Raw genomic sequence first — 18,257 nt, forward strand, 5'->3', positions numbered from 1 at the left:
GAGGAAGCCACACAGGACACTTATGTAACAAATATAATTGTGGTATCCATATCATCTTTATCAAATAAGCTCTACTTATTATCGTTAAAGGCAACTTACTCCAAATGTTCCACTTTTGTTTAAACTGCTTAAAGTGGGGGTTCACCCGGAAATGTTAATTTTTACCCTTAGATTGAGGCTCATTTTGTCAAGGGGAATCGGCTATTTTTTTTAAAATCGAAGCTGTACTTACCGTTTTAGAGAGCGATCTTCTCCGCCATTTCCGGGTATGGGCTGCGGGACTGGGCGTTCCTATTTGATTGACAGGCTTCTGACAGGCTTCCGGCGGTCGCATACATCGCGTCACGATTTTCCGAAAGTAGCCGAACGTCGGTGCGCAAGCGCTGTATAGAGCGCACCGACGTTCGGCTTCTTTCGGCTACTCGTCACGCGATGGATGCGACCGTCGGAAGCCTGTCAATGAAAATAGCAACGCCCAGTCCCTAAGACCATACCTGGAAGCGCCGGAGAAGATCGCTCTCTAAAACGGTAAGTACTGCTTCGATTTTAAATAAACTACCCGATTCTCCTTCACAAAATGAGCATCCATCTAAGGTTAAATTTTTTTTTTTAGGGTGAAGTCCCGCTTTAAGCAATGGGTCTAAATTTCTCTCCACGTATGCACTTACTTGTGATGTAACTTGCGCACCCAAATATTTAAAATGTAGAAACTACCGCTATTTGAGAGGCAGAAATGGGTAGGTTGGTCATCAGGGGGGTCCACTGGTAAAAGAACCGATTTATCTCAGTTTATTGTAAAACCTGAGAAAGAACCATATGTATTGATTAAAGACATTACTGCTTTTAACCACTTCAGACCTGGAAGATTTGGCTGCCCAATGACCGGGCCATTTTTTGCGATATGGCACTGCGTCACTTCAACTGACAATTGCGCGGTCGTGCGACGCTGTACCAAAACCTCTGCAGTTTTTATTTTTTGCGCTATAAACAAAAAAAGAGCGACTATTTTGAAAAAAAAAAACCAAAATATATTTTTGGACTTTCGCTATAATAAATATCCCCAATTTGTTTTAATAAAAGCAAATTTTTTTCTCAGTTTAGGTCGATATGTATTCCTTTACATATTTTAGCTAATAAAAATTGCAATAAGTGTATGTTGATTGGTTTGCGCAAAATTCATGGCATTTTTTTTTTTTACTAGTAATGGCGACGATCTGAGATTTTTATCGGGGATTGTAACTTTATGGCGGACACATCAGATACATTTTTGGGACCATTGGCATTTATTCAGCGATTATTGCTATAAAAATGCAACGATTACTGTGTAAATGTCACTGGCAGGGAATGGGTTAACAATAGGGGCCGATCAAGAGGCTAACTGTGTTCCCTAGTGTGTGTTCTAATTGTGGGGGGCGGGGACTCACTATAGGAGATGACAGATCATGGTTCCAGCTTGTAGGAACAAACGATCTGCATCTCCTCACAGAACAGGGATGTGTGTGTTTACATACACGACCCTGTTCTGTCTCTCGTGCCTGCGATCTCATGGCCGGTGGTCATCGCGACAGCCAGGTAAAAAAAGAATTGGCACCCCAGCAGTGCATCGGGTGTGTGCTATCCCGCTTAAAGGGATGACGTACAGCTACGATGGTTTGTGGGAAGATGGAATGCAAAAGCGTTGGATACAGTTCCGCACACACGGCTCATGTGTAAGGCAAGGTCTACAGGATTGGATATATCAGTTTGTAAATGGATAGAAAACTGGCTGAAAGACAGAATTCAGAGAGTCGTGGTTAATGATTCTTACTCTGAATGGTCCAATGTTATCAGTGGTGTACCCCAAGGTTCAGTGCTGGGACCCTTACTTTTCAATATATTTATAAATGATATTGGGTCTGAGATGAAAAGTAACATTTCTGTCTTTGCAGATGACACCAAGCTATGCAGTGGAATAACGTCCTTACAGGATGTCTCCAATTTACAAGCCGACCTCAATGCTCTGTCTAATTGGGCGACTGAGTGGCAGATGAGGTTTAATGTAGATAAATGTAAAGTTATGCACTTAGGCAATAAGAATATGCATGCATCATACATGCTAGGGGGAGTACAACTGGGGGGATCTGTAGTGGAGAAGGATCTGGGGGTTTTAGTTGATCATAAGCTCAATAATGGCATGCAATGCCAAGCTGCGGTTTCCAAAGCGAGCAAAGTCCTTTCTTGTATAAGAGAGGTATGGACTCCAGAGAGAGAGATATAATTTTGCCCCCCCCCCTGTACAAATCATTAGTAAGACCTCATCTGGAATATGCAGTTCAGTTTTGGGCCCCAGTTCTCAAAAAGGATATCGGAGAACTGGAGAAAGTGCAGAGAAGGGCAACCAAACTGATAAGAGGCATGGAGGAGCTCAGCTATGAGGAAAGATTAGAGGAACTGAATTTATTCACTCTTGAGAAGAGGAGAATTAGGGGGGATATGATCAACATGTACAAATATATAAGAGGTCCATACAGTGTACTTGGTGTTGAGTTATTCACTTTACGGTCACCACTGAGGACAAGGGGGCACTCTTTACGTCTAGAGGAAAAGAGATTTCACCTCCAAATACGGAAAGGTTTTTTCACAGTAAGAGCTGTGAAAATGTGGAACAGACTCCCTCCAGAGGTGGTTCTGGCCAGCTCAGTAGATTGCTTTAAGAAAGGCCTGGATACTTTCCTAAATGTACATAAAATAACTGAGTACTAAGTTTTGTAGGTAAAGTTGATCCAGGGTAAATCCGATTGCCTCTCGGGGGATCAGGAAGGAATTTTTTCCCCTGCTGTAGCAAATTGGATCATGCTCTGCTGGGTTTTTTTGCCTTCCTCTGGATCAACTGTGGGTATGGAGTTGGGTGTATGGGATTGTACTGTGTTTTTTATTTTGTTTGTTTATTTTTTGTGGTTGAACTGGATGGACTTGTGTCTTTTTTCAACCTGACTGACTATGTAACTATGTGCCAACCTGACGCAGTATAATGATGTCATCAGGTTGGCAAGTGGTTAAAGATGACGAAGTGTCTCCCAAAAATAAAAGTGTATCGTCAGCATATAAAGCAATCTTGTCTTCCCCCAACAATCTGCGAAATCAATATTATTTGATGATTGACCTGTGTAAGTTAATTAGCTGAGAGATGTAAATGGCTGAACTGCATGATGCCATGAATGGAGTATCTCACTTGAGCAGAACCTTGTCCAGGACTGAAAGAATCTCTACAAACCATGAATAAACAGACACAAATGGTTTATGTATTTATTTATTTGTTTCTACAAGGAGTGTGCTATAGTACAGAGGGCGTGCAGAGACATTACATTTCCAGTCATATACATTCTGTCAGTGTGTTGTCCTGTATTTCATGTTTTTTGTTCCACAGGCGTCTCTAATACTTCAACCCCGAGGGGCCTACGGCTCACACTGTACTACGAGGAGAGGAAAACATGTGAAGGCTCCGAGTCCCATCATAGCCTTCAAATAGAACAAATCTCTAAGGTCAGCCCCCCTCGAAGAGAGAGGAGGAGATAAAAGTGCGTTCTTGCGTGACAGGTCCAAATAAGAACTCCCGTCCAATAAACAAGATACTTATTTCCCTTTATCATCCCGGATACACCATTGTCAAGTAGTCCAGTCACGGCGTCTTGAAGTGTGCATGACGCAGTGGCAGCCATTATTTTAAGATTAACCAGCATATGGCCTATGAATCCACTAGCAACTGGTGATGCATCTGAAGCATAATGGAGGACTTAACAGTAGCTCATGGGTGTAAGGCTGGACATTAGTCCATCAAAACTACATAATGAAAAGACCATTCTTTTTTTTTTTTACTTCTAGTAGTCGTGATTTTAAAAAGGATCACAAAGCCTTAAGAAACGAAAAACCAGAGTTTACCCCTTGCATACCTCCTCTGAGTCTTCTTGGCCTTAATTGCTTCCTAGTCGCAATTTGTAGATGAACATTCTCAGGTACAGTGCCTAGTGTTGGGTGTTAATTTACATTCTATTTCGCAACTAGGGAGGGGGCACATGGCCTCTTTCTCAGGTCATCCTCCTCCTCCCATGGGGTCTCCCTTCAGGGAAGCCCCACCTAGTATTTGGGTAGAGCTTGCTTTAGCAGGCCTACCGAAGAAAGGGGTCCGCCCTGTTTTGGCTGCGTGGACCACGAGTACCTCAGTCCCTCTCAGGAACCTTGCACCCCAGAACATCAGGGCTCCCTTTCTATTTGGAGGAGGACCATGTGTACACCCTGTGCATTTTTGTGTGCTTCACTTCTAAATGCACCAGGTGTTGAGTTTAAGTTTACTGATGAATTCTTGAATTTGGAACTTTGTAAATTTAAAATCTTCAGCTTTGTAAATGGTGTACTGAATCCCTTTGTTAATAAGCCTTACAAAGCTGGTGGTCATTTCGTAATTTAGCCTTCTTCCACCCTGGGAGCCAATGGCACAGACAGTGTTTCTAGTGAATTGATAGGCTGCATATCAAAATGGCTGCTTTCACTGGCTGTAGTTTATAGATCTGATTTTCTTTATTTATTTTTTTTAACATCCCATACAAACCCCACCCCCAATTTGCAGTTTTTAAAGGTCTGCAAAAAAATCACCAAAATAGCAATATAAAAAAAGTTTAAAATTCAATCCTACTTGCTGATATAACTTGTATCTAAAATAATTTTGTTAGTTGCAAAGATTTAGCCTTTGTGTAGTAGTTGGTCACATTCATCTGGACTTGTTCTGTAATGTTGACGATGTTTTGTACTGTAGCTCATCCAAGCAGTTTCTTCAATTCTAATCGGTGTCAGGAAAATACCCCAGCATATACAGCATATCCAAAAGACCAACACCAGTGAAATAATCTGGTAAATGTAGTACAGCGTAGCGAGGAATGCAAAGACCTGTACATTTGGGGGGGACACAAAGCAACCTCTCAACAAAGAAATGACTCAACATAGGAGAGCAAGACTCATGAGTTTTCCTACACATTAAAAAAATTTATATGTTTGAAGACAGTGACCTAGGTGCACATACATCTTGGACAGAGAGGACAACTGGTTCACAAGAGGCCAAACTGGAACAACCATTCCTGAACGGGGTGGGGGACTTTCAACACCACCTGTCTTCCGTATATGATGCCATTTTAAAGAATAGGTTAATCTTTAGAAACACATCCTCGCACCCAGAGTCCCCCCCAACCGTGACAGCATGCAGGGATTCTTCTCCCATTTAAAAATGGGTGTAACTAGCACAACTGCATAATTAGTTCACAGTGATCAGTGTCCCTACAGTCCATTGAAACTCCATGAAGCTCAGTAACTGTCTGTCCGTACCTCTGCATGGGTAGAGAGCCGATTGTGCGTGCAATGTTCTGCAGGCTCCAGAGAGAATAAAAAACAATAAATGCACATTTTTTACTTATGCATTTATTATTTTTTACACAAAGGTGAATTAGCCTTAAAAATCTCTACCCCTGTAAATTGAAGGAATAAACCCTGCGCAGACACCAAAGATGATAGTATGCAACTGGAACAGGATGGTTCTGCAACTTTCACACCTCTCATTCTGTTTTTGGGCAAATCCATTTGCCTTTCCATGATCATTAGATTAAGGTGTCGGTGTTAAATGTGGGGTATCTTCCTGACACTCATTAGAACTGAAGAAGTTTAGATAAGCTACGAAACATCTTATACAAGTCCAGCTGAATTTGACCAACTAGATATACCATGGCCCGGAGAAATAAGAACCTTCAAGGCCAATTTAGCCTTCGAGTTCTACACCCGGATTGGAATAATCAGTTTTTTTCGGTTTTCAAATTTACTGGATGACTATGAATGATCAGGTCTGATAGGTAATGTACTAATGACTTAGACTGGATGATGTTGAATGGCCAGGCCCGATAGACACTTGCTTCAGCTTCAACACACATTAACGGCTAGTTCATACTCACTTCCAAACGAGGCTTTGGATAGGCTTTGTTAAAGCTCTCTAAACGCTAGTCAAAGCCTGTCACTAAATAAAATGGTTAGCTTACAGTCCTGTTTACACCCGCTTCAAAAATGATACCCCATGTAGCTTTAGTGGTACTTTAAAGCCTCCATAAAAGTCTATGGCAAAGCTTGCTTGAAGACCCACTGAAGCCACTTCAAAGCACCAAGCAAAAGCAAGGTGGAAATAGGACTGTAAGCCAACCATTTTATTTTTTTTGTGTGACAGGAGCTTTGATTGGCGTTCTAGAGAGGTTTAACAAAGAGTGTCCGAAGCCTTGTTTTGAAGCAAGTGTAAACAAGCCCTTAGACTGGTTGGCTGAAGGGCCATGCCGGATAGGTAATGTGCCAATGACTTGAACTGGATGACTGAAGGGCCATGCCGGATAGGTAATGTGCTAATGACTTGAACTGGATGACTGAAGGGCCATGCCGGATAGGTAATGTGCTAATGACTTGGACTGGATGATTGTGAATGGCCAGGTACGATGGGCAATGTTAAAACAAAATGGAAGGTGCACGCCCCTAGGGCATTACCAAAAAACATTTACTCAATAATAAAATCCATACAAAGTAGGTACTCACAAAGTGGCAACTATCAATGAGCCATAAAACCACACAATGTTAAGCAGTGAGGAAACACATATGCCGCGTCACATCACGGGGTATAATGCTAAGCTAAGCTAGTAGGTATCTGTCTGCACTGCTCAACATTGTTTGGTTTTATGGCTCATTGATAGTTGCCACTTTGTGAGTACCCACTTTTTTATTGATTTTATTATTGAATAAATGATTTTTGGTATTACACTAAACACTAGGTGCATGCGCCTTCCATTTTGTTTTATCTTTGTAGTATTAATTGGATTACCACCTGTGAGGAGGGCAGCATCTGCCTAGTTCCAGACTACCGTTGTCCTTACTGCTTTTTACCACAGAAGATCTCTTGGCGTTGGAAGTGAATGCTTGCCTTGATGATAGGCAATATACTAATGACTTAGATTTGATGACTGTGAAGGGCCAGGTACGATTGGTAAAGTGCTAATGACTTAGACCGGTTGGCTGAAGGGCCAGGTATGATAGGTAATGTGCTAATGACCGACTGGATGACTGAAGGGTCAATCATGATAGGTAATGTGCTAATGACCGACTGGATGACTGAAGGGCCAATCATGATTGGTAATGTCCTAATGACCGACTGGACGACTGAAGGGCCAGGTATGATAGTTAAAGTGCTAATGACTTAGACTGGATGGCTGTGAATGGCCAGACCTGATAGGATGTACTGTAAAATAATAAATGGATGTAGCCTTCACCAAACCACCTGTTACCTTCCAAAAACGTTTGAAAAGGTGAAAAAAGGCAAATGTGAATCATCGATGTAGAAAAACTAAACACTCTCAGTATGTAAACCATAGATTTCCCATTCAACGGAAAAGGCGTTATGAAGATCTGTGAATTTAATCTGGAGTTTCTGACTTGATCTCTCACATGGGATTACTTGTCATCAGTCTCTAGATGTCAAGTCAAACAGCTATAAATTAACTCTTCCTAATATATTCTGTTATTAATGATGCTACATTTAGAAGAGGTCATTAAAATGCATGATGGGTATTGAGATGTTGGAGGGGAAATGGCTTATGATGGCTCATGTGGACTGCAGAACGTAGCAGCTAAGCCTCCATGAAGGGTGGAAACCACCTGAATCTTCTGGATCTGCAGGGAAGGTGAGTATCTGGACCCAAGACAATGCTGCATGACAGGTAAGCAGAAGAGTGACTGAAGTTCTTCTTTAGGTACCTCTGGATACACATACTCAGGCTGCTTAAAGGAGAAGTCCAGCCTGAGCTTTTTAGGCTGGACTTCTCCTAAGGGTCACAGGGGTGCAATTCGTCTTGCACTCCTGTGACCCGTTTTCAGCGGAGAGCGGTCTGAAGTCTGCTCTCCGCTGACGTCACTGCCATCAGTCGGGGCAGCGAGTCATCCCGACTTCCAAGTCTGGATCCGCCAGCTGCCCTGATTGATGGCCGTCTCAGCGAGCCACTGAGACAGCCGCTTCCCGCCCCTCCACGGCTCAGTGCTCCAATGAGTGCTGAGAAGTAGAGCAGAAGCGATGCTGACTGACACAGTCAGCATCACTCTGCTCGGGGAGGAGTGAGAACCGAGCCATCGGCGGTGTTCAGTGGCTCGGTTCTCAGTGCAGAGACGCCGGGGGACAGATGCAGCATCAGTTTGATATTCCATCCACCGTGGCAAGTATGGATATGGGGGGGGGGGGGGAACCCATACTTCTCTTTAAAATACAATGGTAAAACTAAGCAAGGCAGGCCTTGGGGTTTAAGAATTCAACACAAGAACGGCGTCCTTACAATAGTTGAGATGCTTTGAAGGCAAGCCTAAGGGCTTGTTCACACGAAATGCAGCCACTCAGGGCTGTACATATGCCACACAGCCCATGGCAAAAATTTAATGGCCTTCAGTGGACAGTACGGCCACCAAACACGACCCAATCTGAAAACCGCGAGCAAGTGGGTCAGAATTTTTATGGTTTAAACAGGTAATAAGTAGGCAACATATTGCCTCCTCACTGGCTGTCAAAGGCAATATGAAAAGCGATTGACTGCATATCCCTTTTAAAGGCTGGGCAATAATAGCTGCGCATATAAACGAGCCCTAAAGGTTGCACTGGAGCCATTTTCCTACAATCTTCTGTGAAAACACTACCCTTTCCCTTCTTGAGAAAGAATATATTTAATACAATGAATAACTGTGTAACACTTCAGTCCATTTACTACCCTTCCCGCTGTTACTTGGGGAAAATAACGGAAACAAATCCTTTCCTAATCGGTCAGTAGAGTCAGTGCGTCTATTTTAAAACAAAAACAAACAAAAAAAAACACTGTACAGACTGGAGTGGATTTGCTTTACAAGAATACATCTGTTTTCTAAGCATGTCACTGAATGTTCTAAAAACATGTAAAACTGTAATCCTAAACGTTAAACAACATGTCAAGAAAATAAGAAACAAAAAGAAAAACGACTATATCAGTGCAATAAGAAAACCGCCACCCGCACCTGGCAGAAGCATTACCAAAATTCTAGATTCCCTTGTTCATCTTGGCACAGCGTAAAAATCTTGGAAGAAATAAGACGTCGTTGGTATAGAAAACCCGCAAGGAGGCGTCATGTGCCGCGCGCAATATATAGAAAATGTTGCCCGTAGACAGAGATATGTTTTAAAAGGAGATGTCGGGGGGAAACGCGCCCGGGTTTTGTTCAGTGTATAGTGCTCGGCACCGTCGACTCTCTTCAGGAATGGTGGCTGTTGATCAGCCCTCGGAGCTGCTTGGCCACCGTTTCAATGAGCTTCTGCTTGTCTTTTTCATTCCTCCGGAACTGAGCGAAGACGTTGTTCTTCCTGCTGGGGTCTTTCATCCTGAGAAAACAGGAACAGAGAAGTTAGACCAGTGGTTGTCAACTTATGAGATACAGGGGGGCCTCAAATGTGGCTAATGAACTCACCAAAGGACCGCACATAATGGTCATAAGCAGGGGTCTCCAAACTATGGCCCTCGAGTTGTTCAGGAACTACAATTCCCAACATGCCTAGTCGTGCCTGTGAATGTCAAAGTTGTACAATGCCTCATGGGATGTGTAGTCCCGCAACAGCTGGAGGGCCAAAGTTTGGAGATCCCTGCTTCATGGAACCGTCAGGAACTGCCAACCTAATAGAGGAGATGAGGGTCAGAGAGTGAGGACGGGATACATTGTTGGCTGGGTAAATGCTGCAGAAGACAATACGAAACTGGGAACATGTTACATGAGGCTAGCAGAAATTAATGCTTTTTATCCGAAGCAATGTTCCCACTGCAGACTGCTGAGGTTCAAGGGCCACACATCATATACCAAAAGGACCGTAGGTTGGGCATCAAGGAGTTATTAGTTAAATAATTATAGATCAGGAAGGTTCAGCTACGGACGTGTTAGATGCTTTTATAAATGGTTGTTAATTATTATACAGGATTTATAAAGCGCCAACAGTTTGCGCAACACTTTACAACATGAGGGCAGACAGTAAAGTTATAATACAATACAATTCAATACAGGAGGGATTAGAGGGCCCTGCTCATTAGAGCTTACAATCTAGGAGGGAAGGTCAAGTGATACAAAAAGGTAATAACTGTGGGGGGGGGGGATGAGCTGATGAAGAAAATAAAAGTACAGTTGCTAGGTGAGGGCAGGATAGGCTTCTCTGAAGAGAAGAGTTTTCAGGGATCGCCTAAAAATGGATAGAATTGGAGACAGTCGGAACAGATGGCGTAAGGGAGTTTCAAAGCATGGGAGAGGCTCAGGAGAAGTCCTGGGAGGTGAGCATGGGAGGAGGTAACGAGGGATCTAGAGTGCACAAGATCTTGGTAGGAATGAAGAGTACGATTTGGTTGGTATTTTGAGACCAGGCTGCTAGTGATGTAGCTGGGGGCAGAGTTTTGGATGGCTTTGAAAGTTATGAGGAATTTGGACTGAATTTGTTGGGTGAGTGGCAGCCAGTGGAGGCCAGTTGTACTGCGGCAAGGTGTCACACGGCTGTGTGAATCGACGTACCTGTATGTCGTTTCCTGCACTAGCCCGTGTGGGCGGGCAAGCTGAATGGCCAGAGGGGGGCCTGCCTGATCTACAGGGGCTACCACCAGCTGGGCCCACAGTTCCTATCAGATCTGACTCCACACTATATACCTAGACGCTGTCTTCGCTCAGCCGACAAAGCTCTACTCATTGGCAATACCGACAGGAGGAAAACGGATTGGCTCCGCGGGGGCGACTCTCTGAAACCAAATCCCGCTTAACATTGGCATCTCCCCAAGCCTATATACGTTCAGGAAGAAGCTGAAGACCTGGCTATTCTGCCAAGCATTTCAATCCTAGGCCAATTTTTCTTCGTTCATCTACTCGCTGATGTCTTGTCTTTTTATCCCTCCTTTTTTATTTATGCTCCCCGGGCTATTTTGTCACAAAGCGCTTTGGCACCACCGACCGGTGGTATATGCGCGCTTCACAAACAAATAGTAATAAGTAAATAAATCAGCAGGTCTGGTGGACACCCACGATCGTTCCCCACAGAGGCAGAACCTATATAAACAAGGAAGATCACCATTCTGAGAGGGGAGAACATAGATATCTTGTCTTCCTGCTAAGCAAGAACATAGATCTCAGTGTTGTCCCAGTCAGTTCCATCCCCACACAGTTAGAAAGCACTCCCAGGGCACACACTTAACCATTTGATCGCCCCTGTTAACACCTTGTCTGCCAGTGTCATAGTACAGTAACAGTGCATATTCTTAGCACTGATCACTGTAATAATGTCACTGGTTCCCAAAAGTGTGTCAGTTACGCAACTTTCTCACTGGGGCCACCCAAACGCATTATTTTACATTTTTTCTACATTAAACCTCATTTGCCATGTAGTTGCCCACCCCATTCATTTGTAAGGTTTCCACATCCTGCGGAGAAATTATTGCCCTGCTTAGCTTAGTATCATCCGCAAATACAGAGATTGAGCCGTTTATCCCATCCTCCAGATCGTTTATGAATAAATTAAATAGGATTGGTCCCAGGATAGAACCCTGGGGGACCCCCACTATCCACCCCTGACCATTCCGAGTACTCCGCATTTATCACCACCCTCTGAACTTACCCTCGTAGCCAGTTTTCAATCCATGTACTCACCCTATGGCCCATGCCAACGGACCTTAGCTTGTAACTTCTGTTACAACCGCAATGCCAGCCCCTACGTGGGCAGATCATTTGCCTGTTATCTACTTGTTAAAACCAAATAAAAACTATTGAAACAGAAAACGAATGGCTGAACTGGATCAGATGAATTTGGTTTATTAGAAACTACCATCCTTGTGTTTATCTTATTTGCTTATAGTATTTTCTAACAAGCTTCAAAAAACACAAGAAAGACTAAAAAACAGGCAAGAAAATAACTCACGGATAAAGGAAGCAAACATTACTGCACTGCAGGCATTTAAAAATGATATTAAAATGCATGAAAATCACTCTCTGGACTAGTAAACACAACACAGAAAGTTACAAGATAGCTCAAAACCAGGCAGAAAAAGCAACATCCAGACGACATGCACAAACAATCTGTTTGGAGCTTTTGTTCACTACAAAAAGTAACAGCGAGAATGCAATCATACTTACACACGATGTATTCTTTACCAGGTGAACAGAATGAAAGAAAAAAAAAAAGCAAAATAGATGGGAGAAAATGAAATGGACAAAAGCTGGATCACGGTCTGACCAGACCACAGATTATAAACAGGCAACGTCAATGACCAGACAGAACATAAGCAATGAAATAACAAAAGAGATAAAATGTAATGCAACCAATTAGAAGCTGCTTCTACAAAAAATGAACCTATAGGAGATGGCTTATAAAATGTTGGTGTATATTATAGCATTATTTTAATGCATTGCTCTAAAAGTTCTAAATACCAAACTTAACTCCACTTTCAGTGGGACTAGAGCGGCATTAAGCTATGGAGGAGTTAGGGGAGGTATGAAAGGGAGATTATGGAGGTGGGAGCAGGTTGACTTTATGGTGGAGAAAGTGTAGGAAAAAGTAGATAACGTTATAGAGTTGGAAGGGTGAGCAAGATAGTAATGACATTTTAGAGAGAAAAGAGGAGTAAGAAGGTGATGAAGTAATGAAAGGTGACATTTTGCAAAAGGAAGGCAAAGTGAGAGAGGAATTACGTTATGGAGAAACAAGAGGAATAAAACGAAGGATGAACAAGGGGAGCTGAGAGAAGAATAAAGTTATGCAAGAGCTTGAAGTTGTGCAAGAGGGAAGGTAGGTAAAAGAAAGATGAAGTTAGAGAGGGGAAACTGGAAGTGAGAGAGAAGGGAAGTTAAAGCGGAGGTTCACCCTAAAAACATGTATATAACATTACATTCTGCATACTTCCAACATTTACAGTATGCGGTTTGTTTTTTTGTTGTACATACCGTATTATTGCTATTTTCCACCCGGCTTCCGGGTGCTCACTCCCCCGGGAATAGGCGTTCCTATGCAGAGGCGCAGTGTCATGTGGGACTTCGCCCATATGATTGACGTCTTGAGAAAACCCCCCCCCCCCCGGCGCATAAGGCGCGCCACGAGTTTCCGAAAATAGCCGAATTGCGAGTCAGCTCTACACAGCTCCTAGTCGGTGCGCAGGCGCCGTATAGAGCAGATTCGCAGTTCGGCTATTTTCGGAAACTCGTGACGCGCCTTATCCACCCGGGGGAGGGGGGGAGTTTTTCTCAAGACGTCAATCATCTGGGCGAAGTCCCACATGACACTGCGCCTCTGCATAGGAACGCCTACTAAAATTGCAATAATACGGTATGTACAGCAAAAAAACAAAAAACAAACCGCATACTGTAAATGTTGGAAGTATGCAGAATGTAATGTTATATACATGTTTTTAGGGTGAACCTCTGCTTTAAGGTGGAGAAAGGGGAGGTGAGAGAGTGATGAGGTTAAGGAGGATGAATGGGAGGTGAGAGAGTGATGAGGTTAAGGAGGATGAATGGGAGGTGAGAGAGTGATGAGGTTAAGGAGGATGAATGGGAGGTGAGAGAGTGATGAGGTTAAGGAGGGTGAATGGGAGGTGAGAGAGAGGGATGAAGTTGAGGAAGAACGGGAGGTGAGAGGATTAAGAAATGGGAGGTGAGAAAGGGACACATTCCAAAAAAAATGGGTGGGAGGTGAGAGAGGGACGGCGTTAAAGAGGAGGAACGGGAGGCGAGAGATAAAGTGGGGATAAAGTTAAGGAGAAGGAACGAGGGGTGAGAAGGATGAAGTTAAGGAGAAGGAATGGGAGGTAAGAGAGGGATAAATTTAAGGAGAAGGAACTGGAAGTGAGAGGGATGAGGTTAAGGAGAAGGAACGGGAGGTGAGAGAGGGATGAAGTTATGAACGAACAGGAGGGAGGGATAACGTTAAGGAGAAGAACAGGAGGTTAAGGAGGAGGAATGGGAGATGACAGGGGGATGAAGCTAAGGAGGAGGAACGGGAGGTGAGAGGAGCAGAAGGTTAAAGGAGGAGGAATTGGAGGCAAGAGAGGAATGAAGTTAAGTAGGAGGAACAGAAGGTGAAAGAGGGATGAAGTTATGGAAGAACTACAGGTGAGAGAGGAATGAAGTTAAGTAGGAGGAACAGAAGGTAAAAGAGGGATGAAGTTATGGAGGAACTAGAGGTGAGAGAGGGATGAAGTTTTGGAGGAGGAACAGGAGACGAGAGGGGGATGAGGTTCAGGAGGCGAGAGGGGGATGAGGTTACAGAGGAGGAACGGGGAGGTAAGAGAGGGATGATGTTCAGGAGAAGGAACAGGAGGTGAGGGATGAGGTAAAGGAGGCGGAATGGGAGGTGAGAGAGGATGTTAAAGTGGAAGTAAACCCTCCTATTGTTTTCAGCCAAGGACACTGCCATCTTGGCCTCTGCTTAATCTACAACTGCCATGTTGCTGCACATGTAATCAGTTCTGACACCAGCGATTGGATGGTTTGACAGTCTGGTTGAGAGTACAACCAATGGGAGGGTTACATTCCTGGCATGTGCCGGAAATGTAACTAATTTGAAACGATTAAATGGACTGGTTTAGTTCCGCTTTAAAGGAGAAGGAACGGGAGGTGAGAGAGGGATGACATAAAGGAGGAGGAACAGTAGGTGAGAGGGACATAGGGTTAAGGAGGAGGAATGGGATACAAGAGAGGAATGAAACTAAGAAGGTGAAATGGGAGGCAAGAGAGGGATGAAGCCAAGGAGGAGAAAGAGGGATGAAGTTATGGAGAAGGAACGAGAGGGATGAAGTAAAGGAGGAGGAATGGTAGGTGAGAGGGGCAGAGGGTTAAGGAGGAGGAATAGGCAACAAGAGGGGTATGCACCCAAGGAGGAGGAGAAACGGGAGGTGAAAGAGATATGAAGTTAAAGCAAAGATCTACCCAAAAATGGAACTTCCGCTTTTCGGATTCCTCCCCCCCTCCGGTGTCACATTTGGCACCTTTCAGGGGAGGGAGGAGCAGATACCTGTCTAATACAGGTATTTGCTCCAACTTCCTGGTTTAGATCGCCGCAGTATCCGTGGTGATCTACGCCATTTGTCCAGCCCCTCCCGCTGTCTCCTGGGAGACACACAGGTCCCATAAGACAGCAGGGACCAGTGAGATCGCGCAGTGCGACTTGTGCATGCACAGTAGGGACCCAGGAAGTGAAGCCGCAAGGTGGCGAAAATTGCGGCGCCTCCACCCGGGAGCCGGAGGGACAGATCGGCTTCGGGTGAGGACATAGCGGGCGCCCTGGACAGGTAAGTGTCCATATATTAAAAGTCAGCAGCTACAGTATTTTTTTTTTACGGAACTCCTCTTTAAGGAGGAGAAATGGGAAGTGAAAGAGGGTTATAAGTATGCAGGAGGAAAGGGAGCCAAATACAGGAATGAAGTTATGGAAGTGGAAATGAATGAAGGATAAAGTTATGGAGGGAAAAGAGGGGGATAAACCTGCTTAAAAATATAATGTGCAATGTTAGCAGCTGCCTGCAGGATAAGTCGTAAAAACGAAATGTGGTGTGTAAATGTCAGAGTGGAGTGAATTATGAGAGTGACATTCCTGACCGTCTTACAGGTGGCACCTGCGACACTAAAAAAAATAATTACAGACATTCCCCTAGACACCGCCTGTCCTCCTCCGTGTGGGTCAGTATCAGGACATGATGAATACAGGTGTCCCTGTGACATCTCTGAAGGCAGAGATCCACCCTGCTCTAAAATCTGCCAAATCTGATTTATGGCCATCTGATACTACGTGGCAGAGAAGGGATAAACGCTGCGGTTATAAAAGCTTACCTGTTAAATATAAAGTCAATTGCACAGCTTGTAAAAATTGTAGCTTTATAGAGTAATTCATTTAGAGGTTTATAAAAGAACAGCCTCCAGCCCAGTAGTGGCCCTAATAGAGAAATGGCTTCTTTTTATATGCAAAGGGGCAGACCCACAGAGATCTGCACCGGCGCAGCGTATGGAAGATACGCTACGCCGCTGTAACTTACTTGTTTAAACTTCGAATCCACAAATAATTCGCGCCGTAAGTTACGGCGACGTAGTCTATCTCTCGTGGCGTAAGGGCGCCTAATTCAAATCGGCGAGTAGGGGGCGTGTTTCATTCAAATGAAGCGCGTCCCCGCGTCGAATGAACTGCGCATGCGCCATCCCTAAATTTCCCGCCGTGCATTGCGCTAAATGACGTCGCAAGGACGTCATATTTTTTAACATATACGTGAATTACGTCCATCCCGATTCACGGACGACTTACGCAAAAAAAAAAAAAAAAAAAAAATAAATGCGGGAACGACGGCCATACTTAACATGGCAAGTCTATCTATACGCCGCAAAACGGCAGCTTTAACTATACGCCGGAAAAAGCCGACTAGAGACGACGTAAGAGAATGCGACGGCCGCGCGTATGTTCGTGGATCGTCAGAAATAGCCAATTTGAATACTCGACGCGGAAAACAACGAGAACTCCACCCAGAGGACGCCGAAGTATTGCATCTAAGATCCGAAGGCGTACGAAGCCGTACGCCTGTCGGATCTAACCCAGATGCCGTCGTATCTTGGTTTGAGGATTCAAACCAAAGATACGACGTGGGAAATTTGAAAGTACGCCGGCGTATCAGTAGATACGCCGGCGTACTCTCTTTGTGGATCTGCCCCAAGTTGTTTACAATTTGCACCACAAGTCTTTTTTTATTTTATTTCTTGTTCTCTTTTTTTATGTGCTTCCTGTTCACATCTTTAATTGCACTAGGCAAAACTGTCTAAATAAATTGAGTATGTAGTGATTCAAGGAAATCGGTTATAACAGAAATACATGGGTGATCACTGGTGGCGATCTTCACCTGAAATTGCAATCCCAGAACAAGCAAGTGCATAAGAAAGCCAGACAGAACTTGTTCACAAAAATGTACTAAAGCTGCAAATCAGCATGACAAACTGTGTTTCCCCGAAAATAAGCCCGGGTCACAGTAGGGCTTATTTTCGGGGTAGGTCTTACCATGTAATGTGATGTTTTCTCTCCCCCTCTCTCTCCCTGCCTGACAATAATCCCCAGTGTGAATGCTTGTAAAATCCTATAATCCACTCTATTACAGTATTATATAATGTACAATGTGTGTGTTTCTGTAAAATAATTGTGCCAAATAACTTCATTATAGCGCCGCTCTGCGCTTCTGTGACCTGCCGGAGCTCTCTTCCCCACAATTATATTACAGAAACACACACATTGTACATTATATACTACTGTAATAGAGTGGATTATAAGATTTTACAAGCATTTAAAACTAGGGCTTATTTTCAGGGTAGGGATTATATTGCAGCCCTCCTGGAAAATAACGCTAGGTCTTATTTTCGGGGAAACACTGCAGTATTTTCAGAAGTACAGGTCGGTGCCAAGAGTGTTCCTTTTACTTCTTATTCACCTGTTTCTCTTTCATGACCTCTGACATGCATATGGCATTTTTGGTGGGCTTTGAGGGGAAAAGAACGCCAAATGTCAGATGTGCTGAGGAGTGTAGTGCCAGATCTTTTTAGTGCAGTATAGAGAAAGGTATAAATGTATGTATTTTAGGAATACCCAGCAAGTTTATAAGGTCTTCCATCTTATGATCTGTGTTTATGGTGGGGTCCCTCTTGCAGTGGCCTTGCCGTTCAATGGTGATGTGGATTCTGCTCAGAAGAGTCCGGCGGTGTGGTCCTCACAGGGGCCTGAAGACTATGAGCAGCTCCATGATGCAAGGGGCTACAATAGGACTGGTCAGTGGGCCTGAACAGCAGCAGCAGATCACTTACCGGAAGAGGCATCACAAGATATGTAAAGAATGGTCGAGGAGGGTTATTCACTTATTTTTTATTTAATGATGAAGTGGGAGTGACTAAGGAGGTGGTTTGTTTTTCCTGTATATGGTATTGATAGGTACAGGTCTGGGGCTGCTGATTACACTAACAAATGGATGCCCGGTTTGAATGCCATCATATACCCCACTACAGCTTTGTTCAGTTGACATTAGAAAACATAGGGTTTGATTTACCAAGACTGGAAAGTGCAAAACCTGAGGCAGCTCTGCCTAGAAACCAATAAGCTTGCAGGTTTTATTGCCAAAGCTTAACCCCTTGCTTACTGGGCACTTAAACCCCCCTCCTGCTCAGAC

At 43.9% G+C, this 18,257-nt stretch overlaps 1 protein-coding gene across 2 annotated transcripts in view; it reads right to left on the reverse strand.

Moving 5' to 3' along the window:
* Nucleotides 1–8,735: 8,735 nt before the first annotated feature.
* The window catches only part of EXOC6B (exocyst complex component 6B), a 472,504-nt gene continuing 462,982 nt past the window's right edge, over nt 8,736–18,257 (reverse strand). Inside the window, exons 22-23 of one of the 2 annotated variants that reach the window (XM_040335548.1) lie at nt 12,211–12,222; nt 8,736–9,439 (exon numbers count right to left, since the gene is read on the reverse strand). In XM_040335548.1, coding sequence (XP_040191482.1) covers nt 9,313–9,439; nt 12,211–12,222 — 139 coding nt within the window. In that variant the 3' untranslated portion in view covers nt 8,736–9,312. The remainder of the gene's footprint in view (nt 9,440–12,210; nt 12,223–18,257) is intronic. The other variant, XM_040335549.1, reaches the window with a different exon arrangement.

Source organism: Rana temporaria, chromosome 1, assembly GCF_905171775.1.
Source record: "Rana temporaria chromosome 1, aRanTem1.1, whole genome shotgun sequence".
Classification (NCBI taxonomy): domain Eukaryota; kingdom Metazoa; phylum Chordata; class Amphibia; order Anura; family Ranidae; genus Rana; species Rana temporaria.